General features: G+C 42.8%; 3 protein-coding genes across 4 annotated transcripts in view; all 3 read right to left on the bottom strand.

Moving 5' to 3' along the window:
* Positions 1 to 3,259: 3,259 nt before the first annotated feature.
* LOC308142240 (potassium channel subfamily K member 17-like) lies at positions 3,260 to 6,517 on the bottom strand (the record flags this gene model as incomplete). The annotated part of the gene is made up of 5 exons (XM_080512588.1): positions 5,947 to 6,517; positions 5,011 to 5,125; positions 3,836 to 4,002; positions 3,590 to 3,758; positions 3,260 to 3,513 (listed from the first exon to the last, which is right to left on the bottom strand). Exons 1-5 carry the CDS (start codon positions 6,160 to 6,162, stop codon positions 3,260 to 3,262), a joined length of 921 nt encoding a protein of 306 aa, XP_080368714.1. The 5' UTR covers positions 6,163 to 6,517.
* Positions 6,518 to 6,773: 256 nt separating this feature from the next.
* LOC308142789 (potassium channel, subfamily K, member 16-like) lies at positions 6,774 to 9,118 on the bottom strand (the record flags this gene model as incomplete). Of its 2 annotated transcripts, XM_080513368.1 has the most annotated exons (6): positions 6,774 to 7,331; positions 7,942 to 8,110; positions 8,219 to 8,394; positions 8,492 to 8,606; positions 8,834 to 8,947; positions 9,017 to 9,118. In XM_080513368.1, 6 exons carry the CDS (start codon positions 9,044 to 9,046, stop codon positions 7,117 to 7,119), a joined length of 819 nt encoding a protein of 272 aa, XP_080369494.1. In that variant the 3' UTR covers positions 6,774 to 7,116. The 2 variants fall into 2 exon arrangements, with proteins under 2 accessions (XP_080369494.1, XP_080369493.1); XM_080513367.1 differs by having other exon boundaries at positions 8,834 to 9,046.
* Positions 9,119 to 9,825: 707 nt separating this feature from the next.
* The window catches only part of kif6 (kinesin family member 6), a gene marked incomplete at both ends in the record, with an annotated part of 64,398 nt that continues 57,288 nt past the window's right edge, over positions 9,826 to 16,935 (bottom strand). Inside the window, 5 exons of the mRNA XM_080512589.1 lie at positions 9,826 to 9,881; positions 12,455 to 12,570; positions 13,394 to 13,504; positions 13,578 to 13,658; positions 15,395 to 15,477. Of these exons, the coding sequence (XP_080368715.1) occupies positions 9,826 to 9,881; positions 12,455 to 12,570; positions 13,394 to 13,504; positions 13,578 to 13,658; positions 15,395 to 15,477 (447 nt within the window). The remainder of the gene's footprint in view (positions 9,882 to 12,454; positions 12,571 to 13,393; positions 13,505 to 13,577; positions 13,659 to 15,394; positions 15,478 to 16,935) is intronic.

The raw sequence follows: 16,935 nt of genomic DNA on the forward strand, positions 1-16,935 counted from the left end.
CAACACTCCTAATGGGCCACTTTGAGCTTCGGTAAACATGTCAGCACAGGACGTTTGGCAGCCCAGAGAGGTAATTTGTCCTCCTGCCAAACGCCGGACAACGAGGCTATGCACTCGGCCCGTCTTGGTAACAACAGAGTGCAGCAGACAGATAATAACGCTGGAACGGCCTGACCTGCAGCAAAGCCCCACAGAGGTTCACCTCACCCTGAGTACTCATTAACAGCCCCTGCAGAAGCTTGTCTGTGTGCATACTAGTGGGGTCAGCAGCGGCATGCGTCCACTCCCACCTGTTTACTCCAGCCAAGATGAATCATGGTCTCAGTCATGTGGACTTTAGACCTCAAGGTATTGACAAACAAGTCAAACTTTATAATGATGTAGGAAGGGGATTTTTTTTCCTTTTTTTTTTAAATCTAATTCAAATAAAGCTCAGCTGACTGATGCAAGTCATGTCGAAGTTAATGAAATGAAGATCACCTGATGATACGGACGGCTCAGTCAGGACGACCCGGTCACCGTTCACTGGCGACTTTTCAACCAGGAAGTGCGAAAGAAAACTAACTTGATTATTTGAAAATGTGAAAATGAAAGTTGTGAATAGATTTACTTCTTTTACACATTCTTACCACATTCGTGGTCTCGGTCGTTGACATTCTCACACACACACAGACACACACAGACACACACACACACACACACACACACACACACACACACACACACACACACACACACACACACACACACACACACACACACACACACACACACACACAGACACACACACACACACACACACACACACCAACGTGAGGAGGCTGCAGTGCAAGTTGCTTGCACATCATTGTGAGCAATTGAGAACTCAGTGAGTGTAATCTTACACATGAGAGCAGTACAGGAAAAAACGAAAAGGTAGTTCTGATCATAACTTCTGCAAGAAGATGGAAAAAGAAAAAAAAAAAAGAACAAACTTCTGAACCAAGGAATGATGTTTTTTTCACCCTGGAAAAGAAATCAATGTTCCCTGCTCTGGAAAAATATTGACTAAAAGTTGCCATCAACACAAAGATAAGGACTTGGAAAGAATAAAAAAAAAAGAAAGAAAAGAAACAGTTTTTGGCATTTGAGAAACTCCACTGGAAGAAGATTCTTTGATGTGGTTCTTTGACTGTGAAGCATGGCGGTGGCAGCATCAAACTGCATGGATGTCTTTCAGCAGTGAGATTGGCAAAAAAAAAAAAAAAAGGCATGTGAAAGGAATATGACACAATACATACGTGCATTTACGTCTGCAAGCTCAGGATGAGAAAATTATAAATATAAAAGAAAGGTGTGATTGATTCTCATAAATCTTTGGTATTCACTATTCAAAAAGATCAATCTGCGATTATTTCAGGCCTGGTGGAACACAGCCGCTTTAAATAGCCGAAATACGTGTTAACGTCATCTGTGTAAATGTTTGTATTTATTGCAAATCGTGTTGCAAAACATTTTTAATTGGGGGATTTAAATTCACCACCTTCTCTTTCTCTCTCTTTCTTTTTCTCTTACTGCAGGCCGGGGCAGTTTGATTGGACGGGAGCAAAAACAAGGGGGCGCCTCTTCTCCCACATACTCAGCCCTCATTGAACCGTGGTCAAACAGTCCTGTCACTCTCGCTCCATTCATCTCAACACCCTCGGTGAAAGAAAATCCTGCACTTTCCCTCAGATTTCTCTCCAACCCCCACCTCTTGTTTCCACTGCTCTGTCCTGCCGTCCATCTCTCTCTCTCTCTCTCTCTCTCTCTCTCTGCCGTCTGCCTTTGTCACTCACTCCTCCCGACTCCCTCTGAGGCCAAGAAGAACAACAAAACAAAAAATGAACAAAACACACAATGCAAGTGTTACTGTACACATTTATTGGTGAGGAAAAGTACAAAGAGAATAACTATGGACAAGTTAAGTTTGTGTTTGATCTCGATGAGTGTAGATCTTCAGAATATCAGTGTAGGGTAGAATAATCCAACATACAGTATGTACAGAATTTGCTGCCTTGCTTTCAGGCCTGTGGGAATAATTTATCCACTGTTAATACAGTGGCACCACCTAGTGGATGCACGTATGATGTCAGCATAAATTATAATTTACATGGGACAAAGCTGTAAGATTTGTTGAGGTTTCTCTGTTTTTTAAGCATTATTTTTGTTGATAAGCACAATATTGTGATTTTTTTTGTTATTATTTAGAACTTTGTGGTTATTCGTAACCAAAAAACCTCGTCACCCACTCAAATACATCGACAACCAAACTGTCCCTGTTAGGACACAATGTAGTCTGAAATACAACATGAAGAATAAGGATTAAACGTGTATAATTCATTTAGACTTTTCATAATATAGTCAGCTTGTTGAGTCGGTTGCAAATAAACACGAAACATTGACACTGATGTTCAAGTGATGTTCACTTGAAGAAAAAGCTGCAATGCTTAAAAGAAAATGTCAATAAAGATGAAATATTGAAAATAAAATCAACACTAAGACAATAATGAGAGTAAGTGAGAAATGTTAGGAATAAAATATAAGTGAGAATAAAAGTAAAAAAAAAAAAAAGACTGCAAATTGCTTTTGGCTTAACCTGAACCTCCACTAATTTATATCATTTTTTTAAATCCTTGTGGTCCCCCCTCCCCCCCCCATTGTTATACTTTTAATTTTCAAAAAAACATGATGATAAAGAGTTATTTTCATTTTGCGAAAGCAAATGATATAATTTGCATGAACTTAACCCTAATTTTTAATCTATATAGGGCTTAATGCCATTCTGTCACCAAGCTATTTGCAAAATATTGACTTTCTGTTCTTCTTTCTTAAAAAAAATGGTGCTAAGACAACCGGAGTGCAACAGGCTGACTCACGGTAGTTTTCCACAGTTCACTTACCCGCAGACGGCCGGGCCTGCTTACTTTCCTACAGACAGTTTAGGTTTAGTCACTCCAAGTTTTGCTTTTAGATATATATATATATTTTTTTTATTTTTTACAATTTTTTCTTCTTCTTCCTTTTCTACTAGGTCGATTTAGCAGCGACGCTTGTTTACAGTTTGAGAAGCAGACTAAACAGCATTCGGATGCCGGCGTCAAACAAACACACCTGGCTCAGCAAAAATGAGTCAGTGGTAGGTGAGGAGTGACGGCAGCAAAGCTCACAAACCATTACTTAGTCTGTTGACACACACGCATACACACACGGTCGACCAACTACCGCCGCCTGGCGGGGGTCACTCGTTTACCGGGGGCTTCTTGAGATCGTCGTCGTCCTCTACCTGCGTGTCGGGGTTGTGGTCCCCGGCGCCGCTGGGACCCGACTCCTCCTGCCTCCCGCCGCACCACTGCAGCTTGAAGTGGCTGTTGAGCCGCTCCAGGATGTCGAGGGAGTGGTTGATGAGGAGCGCCAGCCAGGCCAGGCCGAAGAAGATCCAGCTGGCCATGAGGACGCTGTACCAGTCTGGGTAGGCCCTGTCGGGGTTGTTGTCTGGAAAGAGCGGAGAGGACCGTTCATTCCGAATGCACGACTTTTGTCTCTGTGGGCGCGGACGTGACCACTGTACCTGCCACAAAGTCTCCAAAACCGATGGTGCTGAGGGTGATGAAACAGTAGTAGATGGCCTGTGAGTAGGTCCAGCCCTCGTGCTGCTGGAACACGAGCATTGGGACGATGAAGAAGAGGACCGTCCCGCACAGGTAAGACACCAGGTGGACGAAGAAGCGCGTGCACTTCTGCCGTGAGACATGAAGAAGAGAGGCGGTGACGTCAGCCGAACCAGCAAGCGGACAAGACACTGCGATACGCTCACTTTTTTCCCCGTCTTCTTCTTGATGTAGTCGGACATGTTCCGCTCCATGGCCAGCATGTACTTGCCCACCCGGTTGAGCACCGCCATGTTGAGTGGGATACCGAAGAGAGCGAAGAACACGCAGAAGATCTGGCCGGTCATGGTGCTGGGACTCATGTTTCCGTAACCTGCAAACAACAGGAAAGTTTTCTCACGGCGGTGGAAGATCGAAGAGACGTTCAGGAGTCAACGGCTTCTAAAGCAATTCTTGTGTCAGTAAAAGCATTAAGACGTGACACTGACTGGCGTGACTGCACAATCATATTCATTAAGATAATTACGCCGGTTGATCTTCGAGGAAGAACCGTTCAAAAGGCTGTATTGTTACTTTTGGATAAACTATTAGTCTGTTTACATCTGGCATATTTAGAAACATCATTGAGCATTAAGAATGAATCGCCGTTAAAAAAACAACTGAAATCTGGACTCCAGTTTTCATGAATCAGAAACTAGTTGTGCTTGAATTTGAACACAAAAAGCTAATCAGGTCAAACAATTTCCAACAGAATGCTTTTTAAAAAAAGAAAAGAAAATCAATATAAAGGATGTTTGGTATTATCCTGCGTTCTGTCTTCAGTTGGAAGTCTTATTGCAATTGCAGTACTTTACTCTCCTGCTCTTCTAGAGACTGAACGAATCAATGCGAGAGTTCCAGAGAAACATCAGGAAACATCTTGATCATCCCCATGATTCAGTCTGGAAAACAGGAAGAGCTGAATATATTATATATTTGTTTAAGTGTGCAGCTTTCTGGTATGTTTTTTTTGAGGGGTTGAAAAACATTATAGCACTGACAATACTTGTTTGTCTGGATATTTTAAATGGAGACAAGAATCTGCAAACGGGCTTTAAAGCGGCACTTTTTTTTTTTTTTTTTACATATATGTTACATGCTTGACATTTTCAAGAAATGTCTTATTGCTTTTGATGTTTAGATTTTCTGAAATAGTGCATAAAGTTTTGGCTGAGAGCTAAAAATGTTCTTGAAGAGCAAGAACAAACAAACAAATGCAGAGCTTGAACTTAAGAATATTCACACTGGGCTTTAGGTTCAGTGGAATATATTTAGAATAAATAAGGAAACGTGATATATTAATAACACTGAAAATCCTGAACGTCATCCTCTGATGTCTGACCTATAGTCGTCACCACCGTTGCAGCAAACACAGCAGAGCTGGTAAATTTCCAGAAGCCGTCCGTGGTGAAGTTGCCTTTCAGACTGAGGCCCGCCTTCGATGCATCTTGAACAACCTTAAACAAAAATTAACAATAAACAAACAAAAACCTATGAATCCTTTTATTCTTCGCTATTTGAGACCTTGAGTTGTGACCAATGAGAGGAATCACATCCATAACACACGAAACCTAAAACCTATCATCTACGGTCAGCAAAAGATTAATAATAATCGCTTCCCGCTTCATTTTAATGTGAACTGATGAGGGCTCAATGCAAATCAAAGCAGCTTCTCTCACATCAACCCTGCCAAGGCTCTTATTACTGCTGCGTTTAAGTTTGGAGGTTAATCAGAAGACCATGTGAGGTTTTCTTAGTCTGAATTTAAACTTTAAGTTTAAATAAATCCCAATAGTTTTGATAAGGCGTGTAAATTTGTTGCTCTTTAAATCACACCAGGTCGGGACGCAGGCAAAGTAGAAGTCCCGAAAGCTTATTTAAGCTGGAATTTGCATCGAAAAAGCAGTATATATTTTTTTTTTTTGCCTTATAACAATCACTCTGTATTTATCTCCCTTTTTTTTACTTAATTGCAGGTAGCCGTTTTTGCTGAAATAGGTACTTCCACAACTGTTACTGATTATGTGAGTAATTCAACAAAAACTGCTGAATGTACATCGATGCTGGCAAAAAATTAAAAGTGCTGCTTGATTTACTTTTGTTTACTATGACCAATGTACATGTTTCCAGTACGATATAGGGACATGCAAAAGAGGAGGGTTATAGTTGAGATGAAAATACGGTGGTAAAACACAGTGTGAACAGAACCACCAAACCGAAAGTGTGAAAGAGGCCAAATCCCATTGTTTTGAATGACCGCTGGTCCGGTGCCCCATACCTGCGCCACGGCCTCCAGGCCCTCTTGGTTCAAACACGTGTACGTTGCCAGCAGCCTCCTTTTGTTCATCAGCAACTGGCTGAGGTCCTTCTGCCCGAGGTCTCCCTCCACCTTCCAGAAAATCACCCCTCCGATCAGCACGTAGGCCACATAGACCACGCCGAGTATGAGGATGGAGGGCACCCTCGCCAGACTCAGCACCTCTTTTATTCCCATCTGGGCTCCGGGGAGTCGGTCCTGCCTGAAGATGGGGGATCCGGGGGGGGGAACGGTCCGGCGTCTTGACCTGTGCAGCCCGCGAGCCGGTGAGGAGTGGAGGGGGTTAAACCTGTTCGGCTTCTAAGTCTTGCATTGCAGGCAAATGAACCTCCACCCCGTGCTGCGGGTTTCCGTCACTCCAATCGGCCCCGACATGCAAATCCGGAGCGGCGCGAGACGGGGACGAGACGGCGGCGGCGCAGACTGCGGGGGAAGGTCAAACGTTGGCGAAAGGACGGTGTTTATCCTTCGTCTTGAGATAGCGACATAGCGGGGGGACAATTGGCTTGAGGTGCACCGACTCAAAACAAGATGCCATTTTGATAGTTGTGTCTATCAGACTGACCTTGTTTTCCAGCTCACATCACTGCCTTCATTTATGTGTTTGTTTAAGATAGGCCTCGGTGCGTGATCCTCTGGAGCTTACCATCAGTACACACACACGCAGATGGGGGCTAAAAGAAAACACACACTCTGGCTACATTAAGCGGACAGAAACGATAACTTGGGATGTGAGGTTTGTCTTTCAACTGCCATTAATGACGACAAAGAATTAAGTCAGTGTTTAAAAAGTAGCAGTAATTCACATCCATGTATGAGTGGAAAAATACATTGTGATGTTGAGGTAGAACTGCAAAGCTAAAAAAACAAAAAAAAAAACACAAAACAAAACAAAACAGAATAAAACAAAACACTACATTCATCTATTAGCCGTTTTTTTTCTGTACAGAGTCACAGTTAACATGAGAAAAAAAAGAAATCGCCCAACAATATTGTATCATGTATTTCGAGCCTTAAATATTATATAACAAGTTTGCATAAGTACATAAAAAAAACAACAAGTGATAATGATAAAACATATATTCCAAGAAGTCAAAGCCTCTTGTGGGTGGTCCCGTCGATGGTCCTGCGTCAGATCTTTGAGATGTCCTCGAGTTTACTGGAAGAGACGTCCTCCTCCTCCTCTTCCTTTTGTTTTTTAAAGCCTGGGTGAGTGAGGATGACTACATGCTCCATTAGTCTGGTTCCCATGTTGAAGATAAGAGCCAGCCAACCGAGCGCAAAGATGATCCAAATGCCTGCAAGGCTGCGGTACAGAGAGATGTAGCTCTTGTCCGGATCGGTTCCTACAAAACATCAAATAAAAATGACAAAAAAAAAAAAAGGTGAGATATTAGGTCAAAATAAGTCAAATCTGGCAAATGGTAGCACGAATGGCAAATCTTCCACAGAAAATAAGCTAAAGGGGTTTTCTTTTATAATTGTATTATAATTTTCTCCAATTTTCTATATCTGAAAATGGTTCTAAGTTGCTGGAACCTCACAAAAGGACCTTTCATCTTTCATTGGCAACCGTTGGGCTCTGACATTGTGAAAAGCCTCCGCAGGCCTCTAAAATGCATATTGTGAATTCAAAAATAATCAAAATGCAAATGCTGCACGCATGGAAGAGCCTCGCATGTGGCAGCCGTATCCACACGGGCAGAGAGACAATTCTGAAAACCATTATCTGTGAACACGGCTCGCTACAACAGCCACAGACGTGCCAATGTAAATCTACACCTGAGTAAAATATAGAGATACTACCGACCCCTCTGGCTTCAAGCACCTGATTGAATACTGTTATGATTCATACTTTACGCTACTGCAGCTTTTCTGGAAATGGCGTTACACAAAAAAACCCCAAAATGCTAGTTCACAAAAAGGCGGCCATCTTTCCACCACATGATCACTCACCGACCACGTAATCTCCAAAGCCAATGGTGCTGAGTGTGATGAAGGCGAAATAGAAGCCCTCGCCAATGGTCCAGCCTTCCACGTAGCTGAAGAGCAGCGGAGGGATGACCAGGACCAGCAGGCTGCCGGTGAGAAAGAAGAAACCCACCGCCAGAGTCTCAATGGCCCGCTGGGAGAGAAGCAACGAGGGAAGAGCGAGTTAAACCAGCGTGGGGCAGAGCATAAAGGCACGACCCCACCCCACCCCCACCCCCCGATCGGCGGATCCACCTGGTACCTGCTGGACTTTGTGAGGGACGAACAGCACGATCCCCCGCTCCAGCCGTCCCAGGTGGACGGCGAGGCACTTTCCCAGCTGCTTGAGGAAAACCAAATTCAGAGGAATCCCGCACAGCGCGTAAAACACGCAGAACACTTGACCTGTTACGGTGCTCGGGGAGAGGTTACCATATCCTGTGGATAAAAAAAAAAAAAAAAAATACAAAGAAGAAGTGGGGATTAGTAGGCAAGATTTAGCCTCGGACGGTGAGACGCGGTGAGAGATACTCACCTATAGTTGTGACGACTGTGCCGGCAAAGAAGAAGGAGCTGCTAAAATCCCAATTCGTGGGGTTTGTCGAGTTGCCTGAAGGGTTAACTCCCTTTTCCCAGACATCTAATATGACCTGTGCACAGAAACCCAACATTTATTAGCCTCAAATGACTGTAACCACCATTTACAACCATTATAAAATAGATTATTTTTTTTCAGTTTCCCAGATCACCAACGTCAACTCAGTAATTAAAAGTATATTTGTCCATAAAGCCACGACAATACAACCTCTGCTCATGAGCACGCATTTGAACATTTTACCAAACACACACACACACAAATAAAAGGGTGAATGTAAACCTGGACAAACTTCTCCAAAGCCGGTCCATCGAGGCACGTGTAATTCGCCAAGAAATGCAGCTTCTCCAGCTGGAAGTGGTTGCGGTTGTTATTCTCAGCTTCTCGCTCCAGCACCTGGAAAATGATGGCCCCGACCATCAGATACGTGAAGTAGACCAGGGCCAAAAGTGCGGTCCAGCTCACTTTGATCTGGGTGAATTCGAACCTCGCCATCAACTCCCCCGGGGCACCAGGAAGGGCAAACGATGATGCTCAAAAGGTTAGGAGAGAGGTTTTTTTTTTTTGGTTTTCCACCTCAGAAATGACAAAAACTCAAATTGTTGATCAAATGAAGATATTTCATGAGAAAGACACCAAAGGACATGTCCATCACTGAAGCTCGAGGCATTCCTCTCCGTGGGAAATAAGTCCTACACCTAAAACGGTGGATGTTTGGGTACAGCTGCTTTTTTTTTCTGTTGTTGCTCTGTAAATGTCCCCCCTCCGATTGGTCACAGGACCGGTGAGGTTTGATCAGGTGGGGTTGCTGGGGTTACGATCAAACTCCTCTTTTCCATTAGCGTGACATCTGGACACACACACACACACACACACACACACTCTTTAAACTCTTTCCACTAATAAGGAAGCAGTGGCAGCATCTTGTCAGCAGAACAAAAGTTAATGTTTTACCGGGCCAACGTTGGGGTTGTCGGGAGCACCTGCACCGTGCTGATTCTCGGGGGCTTTTAATGCAGAGATAGGTTATCGTGCGACGGAGAAACCACTAGAATGGACGCCGTATGACAACCACCGCCTTATTTGACTTGTCAATCGATTTGATCGCAATATCAGTCAAGTCAAAAGGCGATCGTTTTAATTCAGTTAGGCGTGGATGCTTCGGCGCCTAATCTTAAAAATAAATATTAATTAAAAATCAATGTTTCCTGGAAGTCTGCTGGAACAATCAGCAAACATTTCCCACCGCGTTCTGGAGTGAAATCTTTTTATGGTCAGCCGGAGAAGGAGGGGATGATATTTTGGAGTGGCGCAGAGGAGCGCTGCTCGACTGTGAGCCGTAAACCAAAGAGTTGAGAGGAACCTCCCGAGAGTCTCTAATGGCTTTCGTGTTTATAAAACTAGAATGAAACAAACTAAAAATGACACAAGCGAAGCATCAACTTTGGAGTCGGCGCCCACCGCAGTCCACATAGAGCACTGTGTCATCCTTGAAGAATCATATTTTGGAGTAAACGGTCTCGAGTGGCCATTACAGTGATTGCAATATGACAAAGGTGGAAGGGAAATGAATTGAAAGACGCTGCATTTGGAGGATAATGGAACAGATTTATCATCGGTGGTGGAATATAATTTACATGAGGTCACCAATTTGAGAAACTCGGCAGTGACAGGTTATTACCACCTCGCGCTCAAACCCAATGATTAACCCATTCATTCACAGGGACTCTCTTCGGCAAGCTGCTCCGTTTTAAATGACAACGACACTAAAAGGAACCCTTGAATTTATTGAGTGAGAAGTATGGCTCAGCGAGTCCCTTCACTGAGTATATTCATCCATTTTGTTTGCCTTTTCACTCACGTTATTTGCATTGTGTTGCTTCAGCAACAGTGGAGGAAGGGCAAAAGAAGCAAGACACTCGTATTCCTCCAAGTTCTTTCTGGCTCATGTGGGAAGATCCTGGGGAATTTGTAGCTATCTATCATGTAAACACTGTATATTTTGCTTTTATTGCTGGCCCATCTTATATTGCGCCCATTTTATAGTACTTTTCCATCCTATTTTCCATTTTACTTGTATTATATTCTATTTCATTCTTTACTATGTATGTTTTCAGTGTCGACGTGGCCTCAAGAACACAATTCCACACCAGGACAACATACAAATAAAATAAAAATCCTTGTTTATAATCCCTCCAGTGGATCTTGAGCAGACCGGAGCACCTTGTATGATTTTGCTCTGCTCAGTGAAGCTTTTCGGACCATCTTAATGTGGACGATTCTAACTTGGAATAAAATGCCACTCGACTACAGAGAATATTGCACCCTGATTGGAGAGGCCTACTAAAAATCCAAACGAAGTCGTAGAAGAGTTAGGGAGCTTGCAACGGAGACAAAGTGTGTTTACCTTGAGTGTTAAAACCAACGACTTGGGTTCTACTACCTCCCCAAGTGACTTATTATCACTCGATTAGAAGTCACTGCAGTAGCTTGGTGAGGAAACGTACATCTTTCAGGGCAAACAAGAGTCTTTCTCCGAAGCAACTAATGCAGCATGCAAAGCGGCTTGTCATCTGTCAAACAAACCAATGCAAAGCCATGCAAACATGTCAACAGGTTGTCTGTCCTTGGGTGGATTTGTAGCCACGACTCTGGACAGGAAGAATCTGATTACAGGCTCCCTGGATATATACATAGACTCTCAATTAATATGCTCAATATGAGCAAATATGAATCATTATTCATTGGAATACATAATGTATGCCACGTGGCAAACACATCCTTGAATATTTAAATAATTTCATATGCTATGATATATTAAGGTGGTGTTTTTCCCGGCCTTTGACATGTTGAGGTAAGACTCCATATTTGCAATCATATGGCCCATCAACAAATCGTTTCGGGTTAAACTCATTTATGCAAATATTTCCTCACATATAGTATGTTACCAGTAAATCTCAAGAATAACTAAAAGATCCAGCTCTCAAAATGTGGAATAAATGTTTCTGCTATTGGATTGTAATTCCAGTATTTTCACAGCTGACGTCACCAAAACTTCCAGTCCGACAGAGATGTAGAATTGTGTGCAGAGCGTCCATTTTCCTGGGTTACGTTCCGCTTCAGTTCCGCAGGTAAATAAGGCAGAGGAATCCCTCGCGTGTGAGTCACTGAAAAAGAGACTTCACGTTAGAAATGGTAAAAAAATTATCTCACTGTGTGCGCACAGAAAGTTAACCTTCTTAAAACTATTCTATCGAAACAAGCAAAACTTTAAGTGAGTTAGGGCTCATTAAATAGACGAATAACAAATAAATACACAAAATATCAACCAATCAATCGCTGTTGATTAAATTATATAAAGTTGATATTTGATTTAGCCTACCAATACATATTACTTTCTTACCCCCTTATCATCTACATGTAATTTAAATAATGTATTACATTCTGAATGTATATATAAAGTTGCATTTCAGCACACAATGCAAACAATATATTGTTTTGAGTAGTTTATTTAAAATGAACGAACAAAAACAATTAAATAAATGAATTAAAATAATAAATAAGAATAATAGTAATAATCTAAAGAATCTTATCTGGTCTATTCAAAAGAAGACACATTCAGTTATCAGGCGTCAAAGAAGATAATATCATGTTGAGTGGATTATAGGATAAACATTTTTTTTAAATAGTTTTTAAGAAAAACACATTTATTTCCACTGCAGGATGACTCAATTAGAGATTTCTTTATTTGACTGACGAGCTATCCTGGTGTCTTTGTACAACTTCACTGGGAGAAGTTGTGCTGTGATGCACCACACACTAGAGGGCGGTGGTGTTGCGTAATGGTCCCTGCTGCCATCAGTTTGTGTGTGTGTGTGTTGTTTCTTGCCTTGTGTGTGTCACCAGTCCTGCTGAGGAGGATTTGTCTGGCCCGGACAAAAGCCAGGATGTCAGAATCAATCCGCTGGTCTCCGGTCAGTGGAATAGAGGAAGGGGCGGTGGCGGTGACGTCGTGGGCACTGGAATTAACACAGTATGAAAATATGAGCTCAAACTCTTCAAAGTGACAGATCGAGTGGGACTTTTTGTGCGCTTGGATGAGAAAATAATCCCCAACACTTTGATCCCTGCTGTAAAATGTTTTAGCTGTTCAGGTTCCAAATAAAGAGAAAAGAAAAGAAATGAACACGGCGTATAACAATAGACTCTCTGTATTGCCAGTGGCTGCAGGAGAGGAACAAAAGCAAACACGTAGTTACGCTGTGTGCTTTGCTGCGGTTGTAAAAACGTAATTTCAGCTGCGACGTTTCGAGTGAGGCCCGGAGTCTTTGATTTGTTCACATGAGTCTGCAGACATGACTTCACAGAGATATAAAAGAATTTATGGCCTCGTTCATAAGAGGAGAGAAAACACGGCCCTGCAGTAAAAATCACAAGTCCGGACTACATGTATAGGTTTTTTAAGAGCGACTGCAAACATGTGGGACATGGACATGAGAAATGTGTTCAATGCGGGAAAGTCAGTGAACTTATGAGGAAAGAAATATTTGACATCATAGAAGCCTGGTTCAATCGTTCAGATTTCTTAATGTGTTGATGTGGCAAAATGGAATAAATCATAGGAACAAAAAAAAGTGGAACTTCCCAGTAATTACTGAAGTAATGAATGTATTGTATGAATGTTATGCGGCAATGATGGTAATCAAAGCCATCAATGGCAGCTTCCTCATAATAAACTCATGGAACTCATGGAGGGAACGCGGGGACGTCTGCAGAGATACTCTTGATATTATTAAATATTAGCGAGAGGACCCTTTCATGGGGCTGCGAGAATCGACTTGCCTCCACTCAGGAGAAGGCGTCCTGTCAGTCAGCCTCCTGTCTCTGAATGTGCTCTGCCAGGCGACTGCAGGTGGTGAATGGAGAACCCTTTCGGAGTCACCACTCCTGAAACTGCAGAAAAGGTAAACACTCCACAGTGACAAGGGTTGCACATGAGAGCTGAAGAAAGAAAAGCTTGGCTCACCTGAGATCTTCAACGAGAGACTGTACGCCAGGGTCTTCGCTTCTCGGAGAGTCTCTCGGTGAACTACTCAGTCGAGAAGAACTGGAACAAACATGCCAGGAGAGTATTTCATTGCAGTTATGTCTGTATCTGTATTTGTGAAACACGGAACCCGAGCCTCGTCTCAACCACAAGAGGGAGCCACAATACAGCGCACGTTCAGCCAACGATTCACTGATGGACTCTGTGAACTCCGACAGAAAGAAATAGAATAACCTTAAAACATGTTTTATTATTCTGTCGTGCTATAAAGGCCAAAATATGGCAAACCAGTAGGATTGGCAAAATCCCAAGCAAGCCGAGCTCTGGGTGAGCCACGGCTTTTCATATCGTGGTGTTTTGTCAGGTTGATGAGCTGGTCGGGAGCAGAACATGTTGCAGTCCAGCACTCCCACAGGACGGGTTAGCCTGACCGTTCCTGTAGTAGCTGGACATGAACAGAACAAAACAACGCTACCGGCAGATTCTCACAAATCACAAACTGCCCTGCTTGTTTGGTCCGTCTCCACAACCTGCCAGACAAAGAAATGACCCCTTTAGATGGAAATTAAACTGTGAATAGGGCTCTTTAATCAGCCATTCACTGGTAAGAGCGATTACCATGGTGATTTGTGCTCTCGAAACAGTGCATTATTCTGAAAAGCAGATGACTAAAGAGTGTAAGTTGGGGGGGGGGGGGGGGGGGGGGGGGGGCAGGTCCCTCTGAAGAGATTTTACATTGTCGATAGCTCAATCCACTCGGAAAAGTTTTTGTGTGGAGACAAAAAGAACCCCCAAGCTACAAGAAAACCGGAAAGCGGTGGAAAAAGGTGCTTAGTGCTCTTTATACAGTCTAAGTGATGACTTTTGCTCACATCTTTGTACGACCTGGACAAACACACAAAAAAAAATAATTCTTATTTATGAGTCCCCATTGTGACGCCAGCCATCGCTCTTCCGTACGATCCTTCTCGACAACCACAGACACAAAGACATTTGATTGAAACGAGAATTTGGCGTTTGATCCAAGGAAATGAGCTTGGTGGGAGCCGCGGCTTGTTGGACAGCTATCCAATCGCAGATGGCGAGAGGGTAAAAATAACGGTAATGGCTGGAGTGGAGAGGAGTCGGCGAGAGGCTGGTGGACCTCCGCCGGACTTGGAACCGCTCCCCGTGTGTGTGTGACCAACAACGGCCTCCTCACGATGCCACCGTTAACGTGTAAAAAGTAATGGTCCACATCTCCGATATGAACTCTCCCATGTCTGATATTTTAACTCTACGTGACCACGGCAGGGCCCTGCGTTCTTCAGGTCGGCTTCTTTTAGACATTCCAAGGTGGAGATATAAACAGTGGGGTGACCGCTCCATGCCCCCTCGACATTCGCACCACTACTGATCTCGGCCTTTTTAAATCAAAGCTGAAAATCCATTTTTTTAGGTTGGCTTTTAACTCTGTCTAGGGCAGTGTATTTATTCTTTATGCTCTGTTTTTATGAATTTCTGGAAGGCTTCCACAAACCTGCAGCACCGTCGCACCTCCCACAGTCAGCACCTGTGTTTTATTTATTGTTTTGATGTATTATTCTCGTATTTATTTCTTAATGTACTGTTTTTATAGCTTTGTTGTAAAGCCCTTTGGGTACCACTGGGTTATTGTAAAGGGCTATACAAATAAAATGTGATTGATTGATTGACATCTTAGGAGGTGCACATGTACATTGAATTGCAGGATTGGAAGGATGGAGAGGGGGGGGGTCACTCGCGAAAAGCAGATTAGCTCCTGCGTCGCTTCTTACCCGAATCCTGGAGTGCCGGGTGACGATGGCTGCAAGGTTCCAGAGGGCGACGCTGAGCGGCATCTTGCCGCAGCCCCCGAATCCTGTACACGGTTATGAGAAAAGACAGAATTTTTCAGAAACAGAACGAGAGACGTGGAGAGTGTCCGTCCGGACCGAGGGGATGACCTCCACCTTTCTCCACTGTCCTGGAGCGTAAGCGTTTCCACGTGCGCCGAGCAAAACAAACGAACTATAAACGCTTGGATGTAGCCGAGCGTGGGGAACAACGGCTTCCTGCGTCGAGCGTGCACATGTTTGGGCCTCGTCTGTCAGACTTCCTGCGTGTCGACGCGAGTGAGATCCCCCCCCCCCTCCACCCTTCGTTCGTGAGATCAAAACCCTAACAGCGTCTGCTCGTCACATGTTACCGCTTAACGTCGTCTTTGCGGTCGATTTTCTGAAATGTGCGCGACGGCCGGCGAGTCCGGGCGACGTGTGAGTGGAGAGATGTGTCAGTGTGCCGGGAAACAAAGGCGACTTCCAATAAATGAAAAAGTCTGCGAAGATAAGCGTCAATTGTTTTCTCTCTATTTCTTGAAACAAACTGTGTTTATATGACGGTTTTAGGATTTAAAAAGGCCTTAAATTCTAAATGTGGGCTATTTGTCACGGATTTTAAGAAGTAATATGAACAATGTGCTGTTAAAAAAACTGTATTTATCAATTGAAAGACAGTTTTAAAGGGTTAAATCCAGAAACAGGCTGGAAAATGAAGCGCACCTTGAGACAGTGGTAAGCGAGTCTATAGCTTTTCCTGACCAAACCTCTACCTGCTCAAATATAAAGTGAAAAGCTTCTGCACTTCCTGTCTCTGAAGTGACGCTTAAAGCTGATTTAAAAAAAGAGGAACTATTTCAGATCAATCATGTTCCAGCAGAAGCTCACTGGACTGGAACTGATGTCGTTAATACCAATACACAAAAAAAAGTTGAGTTTTTCCTTTTACAGCACAACGTATCTCATCTGAGGAGTAAGTATAACTCAGTAAGGAGGAGCAAGAAGGAAGATCTAAAACCCTTTCAAAAGACACGTTACAGACTTAAGTCAGATAAAAGAAATTATTCTTATTTTTAAGTTGAAGACGTTTCACTGAGATATATAGATATGTCAAATCATTCAGTTATTAACTTCAACATCAACTGAGAAATGTGTGGAGCATTGTTGTTGTTTCAGAGTCAAATAAATGAGACAGTTTTAAGGATGCAAAAATGCAATAATTGGAAAATCATTTTCAGAAAATGAGAAAAAGGGAAAGATTTTCAACAATAAAGAAGAGTAAATAAATAAATTCACAGTTTCTAATTTGCCAACCAGTGAACAACAATATGGTTTTTATAGTTTGTTTGAATTTTGTTCACTTTCTAACTTGAGTAAATTAAAACAAAATTATTTTAGTCTTTCCGTCTGGTGAAATAACATAAATAAATCAACAAATAACATTACTTTAATACATCGAGATAATGTCTTGAAACAACATGATTCAAATCGTTAGAATAAAT

The sequence above is a fragment of the Blennius ocellaris genome (assembly GCF_963422515.1).
Source record: "Blennius ocellaris genome assembly, chromosome: 17".
Taxonomy (NCBI): domain Eukaryota; kingdom Metazoa; phylum Chordata; class Actinopteri; order Blenniiformes; family Blenniidae; genus Blennius; species Blennius ocellaris.